General features: G+C 42.0%; 1 protein-coding gene across 1 annotated transcript; it reads right to left on the minus strand.

Moving 5' to 3' along the window:
• Positions 1-1093: 1093 nt before the first annotated feature.
• Positions 1094-9813, minus strand: amdhd2 (amidohydrolase domain containing 2). The gene is made up of 11 exons (XM_071894426.2): positions 9638-9813; positions 9405-9541; positions 8821-8960; positions 8041-8095; positions 7236-7448; positions 6479-6567; positions 5228-5372; positions 2810-2917; positions 2088-2156; positions 1781-1882; positions 1094-1635 (listed from the first exon to the last, which is right to left on the minus strand). The coding sequence occupies exons 1-11, from the start codon at positions 9718-9720 to the stop codon at positions 1562-1564; spliced, it is 1215 nt and encodes a 404-aa protein (XP_071750527.1). The 5' UTR covers positions 9721-9813; the 3' UTR covers positions 1094-1561.
• Positions 9814-10922: the final 1109 nt, after the last annotated feature.

Genomic DNA, 10922 nt, shown 5'->3' on the forward strand with positions numbered 1-10922 from the left:
CTAATGTTGCGAACAGAGGTTCTCAAACTGGGGTCCGGGGACCTCCAGCAAACTGGGGAATAGTTTGTTTTCACTATAATTTAATTCACTAGACATTATGCCAAATAGAGAATGTATGAGAATGATCAGGTTTCACTCTCACCACTGTTATCTCTCCACAAGGTGTAGGCAGTTCAACAATTCAATACTAAATCAACAACAAAATTCACATCTGATCAAATGGGGGTCTGCTGCAGCCATAATGTGTCTATTTGGAGGTGACATGAAAACATCTGAGAACGCCTGGTCTAGTTTTCAGTATCTTCTCACCTAACCTGCATCTGTGTCCTTGGTCAACACTCAAGGGGCAAAGTAACACATCCAGTGATTTGTTTTAGCCATTTTAATACCAAAATGTTCCCTTTTTAATCATGTCTTTTTCACCGTTGATTAAAATAAGTTGTAAAGCATCTGGATATAGGTTAATAAAAATCCACCTCACACACACACATCAAGTGAATAATCATTCATAAAAAAAAAATCTGTCATGTCATTTTATGAAATATAAAACATTCACACTCAGCATAGATCACAGCTCAAATCTAATTATATTCTGGTCAATTACAGACTGAAAAAGAATGGTATGAACTAGGGTTTGACTGATATATGAGGCTGATAATGGCCTTTTATTGAAAATGGGATATCGACCAGACAGTGTCACCCACCTTTCATCATCATCATCATCCTCGGTTTGAATGGAGAGTTTTAGTGTCTCATGATGATCTAACTGCTGTTTCCGAGGCTTTTCTGCTCTGACAAGAATCTAATTCTGCAGAACAGCTGTAATTTGTGGCCATGAAAATGGTTGAATACTAGCTATATAAACACTGATGACGGCACATTAGGGCCATTGTAGGTGATTTATTTTCTACCATATAGCCAGAAAATTTCGAGAAAAAAAACCCTCAAATTTGTCAGAAAAAACTCAGAATTTCTAAGATTAAAGTCAGAAATTTGCGAGAAAACAACTCAGAATTTCTGAATCATAACCTACCAACTTCATTCCTTTCACTATCTAGAGAAGTAAACTTGACGCCATGTTTGTCGCAGCTCCTCATGTTCAGTGTCTGTGGTGTTCAGACTGAAATGTTCCACTTGGTTGATCATACCTTGCAGGGAAGCAATGTGGTTCCTTGTTTTTTCTCACAAACTTCTGACTTTAATCTAAGAGTTTTTTCACAGATATTACCCCTCTCTCCCCGCCTGCGCTAAAAAAAAAAAAATCACCTAAAACGGCCCTAATACGCCGTCGTAAATACTAGCTAAGGGCGATGGCAATCCACAAATATCAGTGATGGCTTTAAAAACCCTTATCGATCAAACCCTAGTCTGAACTTTTGAGACGATTTGAGAGGAGAAAGCAAAAGCAACGTAAAACAGAAATGAACAAAATGCCCTGGCTCAGTGACTTGTGATTTCTCTGGTTTGGGAGAAGGTGTCTGGTTCTGTAGCGGTGAAGGCATGACGGGTCATAGTTCATCACAGTCCAGATGTTTCCATCAGCAGGGTTCGTCTCCTCAGCTCATTTCCTCCAAACCTCCTCTCCAGAAATATAGGTGGCTTTGATGTCGAGGGCGTCGTCGAGCAACACGAGGTCTGCAGAGGAGGTTGAGGGTGTGTGGAGGGTGAGGGGGAACACACACACACACACATATATATAAGGAACATAATACACAGATATACGAGGCAGACAATGCACCTGAAGGCATCGCTGGGTTTGTGTGAAGCAGTGAAGCCTGACCTGCGTCTGAGCCGAACTCCAGGCTTCCCTTCTGGTGGCTGACGCCCAGAAGCTGAGCCGGGTGGAGCGAGGCCGCTTCAAGAGCTTCCTCTATACTGCAGCCTGTACACACACACACACACACACACACACACACACACACACACACACACCAATGTCAGGATCAGGATTGGGTGATTTGACAGCATGTTTTGTTTCACTGAAAGATGGATTTGAACAGGAAACCATACATACACACACACACACACACACACACACACACACACACAGACGCACACACACCCTCACCCACACGCACACAACTCACCTGAAGCCTGCTTGAAGTGCCTTACACACATATCCATTGTTGCTATGCTGCCACAGAGGGTCTTGGTACCTAAAACATGGAGTATAAAATCATCTTTAATCATGTTCAATAAACAGATATCATAATTAAAACAGAATCAGTTTCATCTTTTAAATCACTTCTTAAAACTTTCCTATTATCTTCCTATTATCCTTTACTATTGTTACATATACTGTATATACTGTATATATATATATATATATATATATATATACACATACTATACTACACTATACTACATTTTACAATGCTTTATTTGTAATTTATTTTATGAGTATGATGTTTGCTTTTATGTGATAGTTAAAAGCGCTTTGTAAGTTTTGTTTTAAAAACATGCTGCACAAATAATGTTTATTATTACTAGTAGTATGAATGATAAGCAGCAGATCAGGCTCTCCTGTATTCATGTCATTTACTAAACTACCTTGTTAACTTGCAGGTAGTGGAGCCCATTTATTTATTTATTAATTAATCTATCAAGAATGCTAACAGGGCTGTCATGTTGTTTTTTGGGGTTAATTGTAGAATGAACAGTCTTTTCCCTCCACACTGTGACAAATGTCTGGTGAAACAGGCTAATATTCAAAATGTCAAGCTGCTGTCTGTCTAATGACATAAAGACTCAGTAGAAAGTGTGATTTTGTGTGTTATTGTGTGTTTTAAAAGTGAAAATAAAGTGAGACCTGCCACATAAGCGTGCAGCCCCTGGATCTCGATGACCTGCTGGCCCAGAGTGTGTCGCCCAGGAGGAAGACCCATCGCTGTGATGGCGTCTGTCACCAGAACCAAGCCTGGAGGACAAACCACCATGTTACACCTGTTTTGTCACTGATACTTAGTGGTGAGCACAGGCTCTGTCATGACTTTCTTTTTGTTTCCCAAACAAAACATAAAAAATTAGATATATACTGCATGTACCTTGTATTTTTCCGTCATGATTTTCTGTTTTTCTGAGTTTTTGAGAGATTGTCCTGTTGGTCAACTTACCTGTTAAGTGATGAGAATATAGACACGATCATCCATGTGTCCCTGGTAGATCATTAGCTCTGGTGCTCCATGCTAACACATTAGCATACACTATGTTGAGTGACAGCAGCCTCTAACATTATCTCAGAAGTGAGAAAATGAGAACTGGTAGCAGCTCTAATGCTAAATGGTAAGTAATCTTAATGATATGTGGCCAAGTCTGGTAGTTTTGTGTAGCAGAAATATAATACCAAAAATAACATACGGTTTTGAGGTAGCAGGGACTACTTTCCCTGTTTCCATAGAGAGTGAAGGTGCTGGGCGATGGGAGACTGTGTGCAGCTAAAAATCATTGCACTGTGGATGAATACGTGGTTGTTTATCTGAAATAGTTCCAAAACTAAACCATGGCTACATCAGTTATACTGAGTGTCTTAATCTACAGGCCATGTAATAAAAACACTACCAACTTTTTATCACTAAAAGGTCAGTCTTCTTACTTTACATAATGCTAGCAGGCTACTATCATCGCTAAAGTGTTAGCATGGAGCACCGGAGCCAATGATCTCCCAATCTCCCAGAAACCTCCTTTAAAAGACCTGGAAATTGTCCAAATAATTTTTCATACTCTTCTATATTGTGCAGACCTGCAGAGGAACCCTGCAGACATCTAGGGTAAGACCGCTGCTTTTATTTTTTACATTGAATACAAGACATTTTACGTTCAGCTCTATTGTAAAGAATAGAGTGGAAAGAGACAGGAGGCATGGGGGGGGGGTGAGTGGGGGGGGTGAGACATGACACAGAAGTGAGAGCCTATTCTATTTTTATTGGCTCCCTAACCACCCTGAAAAAAACAGTAAATGCCTGGGAAAAAAGCGAATGGCAGCTGTTACATTTACTGCTAATGGCGTATGGTGTATTGTTCCGTGAAAAACGCTATCCTCAGTGGGGAACATCGACTGTACACGAAAACAACAGAACTACCCATGCAGTTATTTAATCTGTGCTGCTGATAGTGTTTCTAGACCGGACAATCGATCCACCAGAGTCTCCACCAGAGTTGTTGTGTGGAGCTCAAAGCATGAAGGAAAAAAACGGATGTAGATACCCTCAAATTAAAGTTAAAGCCCCATACAATTGTCAGTGGAATTATAAGCCAACTTGTGAACTGTTGCAAAATATAAAATGCAAATTTAGGCGCCATCAGTTTCCATCTGCTGGGTTGAAGTGAAAAAACAAAAACAAAAAAAACACTCAATAGGCTTCCTGAACAGGAAAGGAGGAAAAGAGGAGGTAGTGGAGGAAAAGAGGAGCTAGTGGAAGAATGGAGGAGGTAGTGGAGGAAAGGAGGAGGTAGTGGAGGAGACGAGGAGATAGTGGAGGAAAGGAGGAGGTAGTGGAGGGGAGGAGGAGGAGAGCAGGAGGTAGTAGAGGAAAGGAGGAGGTAGTGGAGGAGAGGAGGAGGTAGTGGAGGAAAGGAGGAGGTAGTGGAGGGGAGGAGGAGGTAGTGGAGGAAAGGAGGAGGTAGTGGAGGGGAGGAGGAGGAGAGGAGGAGGAGGTAGTGGAGGAGGTAGTGAAGGAGAGAAGGAGGTAGTGGAGGAAAGGAGGAAGTAGTGGAGGAAAGAAGGACGTAGTGGAGGAAAGGAGGAAGTAGTGGAGGAAAGGAGGAGGTAGTGGAGGAATGGAGGAGGTAGTAGAGGAAAGGAGGAAGTAGTGGAGGAAAGAAGGACGTAGTGGAGGAAAGGAGGAAGTAGTGGAGGAAAGGAGGAGGTAGTGGAGGAATGGAGGAGGTAGTGGAGGAAAGGAGGAAGTAGTGGAGGAAAGGAGGAGGTAGTGGAAGAATGGAGGAGAGGAGGAGATAGTGGAGGAAAGGAGGAGGAGGAGAGGAGGAGACAGTGGAGGAAAGGAGTAGAGGAGGAGGTAGTGAAGGAAAGGAGGAGGTAGTGGAAGAATGGAGGAGAGGAGGAGATAGTGGAGGAAAGGAGGAGGAGAGGAGGAGACAGTGGAGGAAAGGAGTAGAGGAGGAGGTAGTGAAGGAAAGGAGGAGGTAGTGGGGGAGAGGAGTGATTTTTGGAGCTTTGGGATCTTTCCCTCTCTAAACCTCTAGGTTAGGTTGCAGTTCCCCTCCTCACCTGAGGGGTGCGCTCTGTGGGCGATGCGCAGGGCGGCAGGGTTGGTGTGGATCCCATCGGCAATCATGCCGTAGTACACCGTCCTGCCGGCAGGGATCTGGTCGCTGGTCAGCAGACCCACGATGCCTGGGTCACGATGGTGGAACTACAGCAAAGACAAAACAAGATGTCATGAGTAAGAGATGATTATCCTGTTTATTATACAGCTACTTCACGTGTGTTTGAGCAGCGCGTGAAGTGCATGGAGCCGCACAGTTTGTAGGTTACTTAGGAATTACTTAGGGTCATGAAAACTGAATATTCGAATATTCGTTCACGGGGATCAGCGTTGTTGAGCGAGCGAGTTCAGGAAGAGCGAAGGTGCAGACGAGCCACTACAGCGCTTCTGGTTGATTTTAAAAACCCGCCTCCATACTGCCGCTGTTTGTCCTCATCCTCTGCTAGCTGCTTTCACTCAGTTCTATAAGCCTGGAAGCCATGACATCTGAATGTGACAGAAGCTGGACTGGATCTCTGCTCTCACTGCCAACATGACTGCTAAAGATACACACAACTGATGATTACCACAGAGAATCTGCTTTAAGGGGCGGTCACACTTGAATTCACCCAACATTTTCTCAATCTCTATTTTCTATCAATCGACTCTGATGCTGATGCTAGATTTCTGTGTAGGTTTGTGCTGGTGTGTGGAGGAATGTAAGAAATAAAATGAATATTGTGCTTTTTTATATGAATAGTACACTCTGTTCTTGCTTTCCTTTGTCCTGGAAAGTGGAGTGTCTTTTGTCCTGCTTACTATAATGATGTAATCAGTGCTTGAATGCATGCATGATCACTATATATGGTTATGTGTGGTTTTGAGTGATTCTATAGGTGGACATGCAGTTAAAAGTCCGAACTGGTGGGTTGGTTTTGAGCCAAGTGGGTTTGGCTATGGGCCAAGATTTATAGTTTTGTTTACTTTAACCTATATAAGTGGATTGTAAACTCCTGTCTTGGTCACTTCTTTGTTGCTTGTCTGGAACACTGAACTGAACCATGCATGTCTGAATAAAGAATCCACGGAAGACTCTTGAACCTTGCTTATTAATTTTGACCCACAACGGGTGAACTAAAACTTTGCATTTACATGTGACTGCACCTTTAGCCTTTGTAGTTTTCGGCATGCATGCGCTGAATATTTGAATATTCATTTAAACAAAGCAGTGAATAATGGCTACAGAGCCTGAGTGAGGACTAGTCGGGACTTACGGGCAGCATGGCGTTGAAGAGGTGGGTGATGAAGGAGGCTCCGTGCTGAACGGCCTCCTCAGCTTGGGACAGGTTGGCCACTGAGTGACCTGCATGAAGACAACAGGATGAAGCAGACTGAGCCTGCAGAGTCAGAGCTGCTCAGACTGGTTAGAGGGGAGATGCTGCACTTCTGTCTGGCTTCTCTCTCAGAGCTTGACAAAGGATGATTTTAATATAATGTTTATTTAGAAAACAAAACAAGTATTCCCTGACAGCTGACAAGGACCGATCTCCCTTGGTAACCTTTGCCCTACTGTTTCATCTGTCCTGTTCTATCCTCGGCACCATGCTGCTGTGCCTCACCCTATTAGTTTAGTTTAGTTTATTAAGTTTATTTGTCAGAGACCATGTGCAAAAGAGAACATTGATCTCAGAAAAGAGAAAAGATGCTTTGCACCAGATTATAGCTATTTGCTAATTTCCATCTGCAGTCCCAGGGCAGGTCGACATAAAATACAGCACAAACAATACAATACGACAGCAGTATCTCCCAAAGTGGGAGGAGAGTCCCATGATGGTCTAAATGCTGTTTCAGAGGGTTTTCCATGAGGGCATGAAAATTATCAAATTGGAAAATAATGGATATCGGCAGAAAAAACCTGCTACCGGCAGCTTCAATGCAAAAATATCAGTATCAGCCTTAAAAAACCCTGATCAGCAGTTGGGGCTGTTTGGTTCTTGTTTTAGTGGATGTAATTGAATAAATGATGCTCACCTAAGGACACAGTGATGCCCCTCTGGCAGAGCTCCCGCACCACCGATTGGCTGCCGGCCAGCTCGGGAGCCAGCGTCACCATGGCAACATTGTCCAGGCTGCCGTAGGCCTCCATCAGGTCCTTTATCCCTCCGGACTGGAAGGTACGGAGGTACTGCTCAGGGTGGGCTCCTTTCTTCTCCACACTGATGAACGGACCCTCCAGATGAAAACCTGCAGACAGACAGGTTAGATCAAACTTTATTGATCCCCAGGGGGAAAACACAATACAAATATGAATATAGCAAATGGGGGTATTCAATACGAGAATAACGTTGTGTGTATGCAGGTTGAACAATAATAGAAGTAGAACATACTGACACAACAACATGAAAAATATGTATGTTATGAAACGATACAGAAGTGAAATATATATGAAAATAATAGAAAAATCAAGATATATGCAATATATAACAGACAAATATGAGACTGAAGAAAAACAGGATGAAGGGAGGGAGATAGAAGGGAAAGAGAGAGAAATGTTTACATGTTCTATAGGTTTATATAAAATGTTTTTTGACAGTTGTCAGTTGCGTTATGTTTAATACCCCGCACTTACTCAACTCTATTTATATTGTATTTTTCTGTCTTGTATCCTACTACTGTTTGCTGCTTCAACAACCCAACATCCCCACAAGGAAGATTAAAGTTTCATCTTATCTTAAATAACACTAGTCCTAGTTAGTGCCATGTATGTCTGTTGATAGCCAATTACTACTTTATACAAAAAAACCCTCTCATTACAGCGGGAAAAGTCCCATCTTACCCAGAATCCCGGCTCCATGCGCTCCTCTGTTGTGAACTTTGACCTCAGGCAGGACCTGAAACGGCACCGCTTCATTATGGTGGGATCTCATCATAACAATAAGAACAGTAAACTTTATATGTATAGCAGCTTTCAAATACAAAGCTTACAAAGCGCTTCACAAAGATCAAAGACATTACACAAAACCAACAGATTACATCAAAATGAGTCAATAAATTAATCTGTAATAAAGGACAAAGGTTTAAGAAAAGAAGAATTGTTACAGAGGGCAAGTTGTTAAGAAGTGGTTCAAAAGACTGAGGTGATTTAGCTATCCTAAGCTTCTCAGTATCGCTGAAACGATTAGTCGATTTATCGATTAGTCGATCGACAGAAAATGAATCATAATTCTGATAATCGATAAATCGTTTTATACATTTATCAAGTAAAAACACCGAACATTTGCTGTTACAGCTTCTCAAAAGCTAATATTTCTTTGCTTTTCTCTGTTTCATATCATTATAAAATCAATACTTTGGGTTTTTTTTTGGGCTGCCGTAATTGAAACTGCAATTTTAAGAATCACTTTGGGTTGATGTCGGTCGATAGTGAAGACAACATGAAGCAGATCGAAGAGACTAGATGTGGAGGTTCGCAAATATGTTCATGTCACTGAATTTGTGCCTAGAAATATCCCAGAACAGTTGGTGAGTTGGTGGTCCACGAACCAGAACCACCAACGCAGAACAATAAACGCTCGCACCGCAGAAGTATAAGTTGCCCTTAAATGTGTCAGGCTACCTTGTGGTAGACGGCCGGAGGAGAGGTGACCAGAGTGGGGCAGAAGGACGTGACGCCGTGCTCCAGGATCTTCTTGGCCACAAAGGAAACTCCTCCGTTGACGTCTTCGGAGGCCTGAGAGAAGTCGATGCCGTAGCCTCCTACAACAACACAGAGGACCGGTGACGAGCCGGTGTGAACGGCTCTGAACCAGCTTCCAACAAAACACTCAAACAGCGAAAACAGCCTGTAAGATTACAGCGCTGGACGAACATATGAAATCATTATATTCTGCAACTAGGGCAATAATTCAATATTATCGTTTATCATCTTTCAGTGGAATGATATTGTGATGATATGGTGATTTTGGGATATCGTGACACACAATTCTGCTGTTAAATTGATGATAATAAGCAAATTTGTTTTAAAAATGTTGACAAAATGAGGAATATTATTTGAAAATTTCAGTTTTGTTTGACATCACACCTAACATTACCATTTGTTCCAATGGGATGAACATTAATATATATCGATATATCACCATAAAAGATTCTTATGATTATCTATTGATTTGAATCATATTGCCCAGCCATAGTGTCTGGTACCATTGATCTGGACGTCTATAAAGCCCGGGGCGATGATGCCGCCTCCACAGTCCACGCGCTTGTCGGCGTAACCCTGCTCATCAAAGAACAGCTTCTCCGGGTCTAAAATCCTTCCTTCACGAACCCACAGGTCCTCTCTGAAACCACACACACACACACACACAGATAGTAGATGATGTAGATAATAGATGTAGTGTGGGACGTCCGCAGCTCTCTGTCTGTGTGTGTCGTACCTCTGCAGCTTGTGCTCCCTCAGTATCCTGCAGTTGATGAACTGGGTGATGGGAGCGTCGGACACAGATTTATTGGAAGGCATTTTTTTTTCCTCCAGCAGCAGTATTTCACCTTTCCTGCAGAGTGGAGGCAGGCCCGCTCACTCTGGAATCAATCCACTGTTCCACTTGCTTCAGAGGACTGAAAAACACAGCAGAGTAAATCAAACACTGACAGGAACAGTCGCATATGAAGGGATGAAACAGGGATGTAGTGGAGGGCAAACCCGCCTAAACTCAGTGTACACATCTTTTAAAGTCTGACATAAATGATGGAAATCCATAGTAGGCCATCCATCATAAAACTAGTATCAACGTCATTTGAGTATAGGGAACTTTAAAGGGAAAAAAAACACATAAATGAATGCTTTTCTTTAAAGTATAGTTGATTTTTGCTTCTATTGGTGGGTGTCTGCCATATGATGATCACCAACTGGAAGTCATAGTTTACCCTCCTTTTTATTTATCATTACATCACTGCATATGAACAGCCCGACCCCAGATGCACCAATATAAAAAGATATCTTATCACAATAGGGTGCAGCAGCTGACTTTGACCCCATATGTATCATGTAGCATGGCTTTGAGTTACATTAGGCCCATTAAAAGCAGCATATTAGTTTTCTCAATCTTTTTTTTTTTTTTTTAAATTTGTACAAGGAAACTGTCGCCTAACTTATTATCATTTTTGGGTTCAGTTCAGCCTAGCTCCGATAGGTTCCGTTCTCTCTCTTATGTGGAGTAAACTGAACACCAAAGTCTATTCATAAATCTGGCATTTTAATGTTGCCTTAGTTCTCGGCAAAGATACATACCTGGTAGAAAATTACTTAATGTTTTACGAAACGTTAGAATCCACTCTTCAATTCGGCATACATCTAATACACCAAGCAGCACTTGTTTCACTAAATTGTCAACTTTTTGACTTGTTTGCCCGGTATTCCCACACTTTTCTTCGGCGGTAGCGGACAGTGTGAACCAATCATTAAAGTTGATTATTTTAACGTAATAGAGTGCTGCTTAATGGATCTTCTATATGCCGTATTCCCCAGTGGACACTATTAATTCGTAAAATGTCCTCAGTTATATTCCAAAAGGTTTATACGTTTCCCGATACGCAAAGCAGCATTAAACTAGCATATTTTTGAATGGAGTTTCGACAAAGAACGTCACGGATCGGTGTGAAGTTCCCCAGTCCAGTAGCCATGTCAAAATAAGTGCTGCTAACCAAGCTACTATGGGATAT

Source organism: Centroberyx gerrardi, chromosome 7, assembly GCF_048128805.1.
Source record: "Centroberyx gerrardi isolate f3 chromosome 7, fCenGer3.hap1.cur.20231027, whole genome shotgun sequence".
NCBI classification, from domain to species: Eukaryota; Metazoa; Chordata; class Actinopteri; order Beryciformes; family Berycidae; genus Centroberyx; species Centroberyx gerrardi.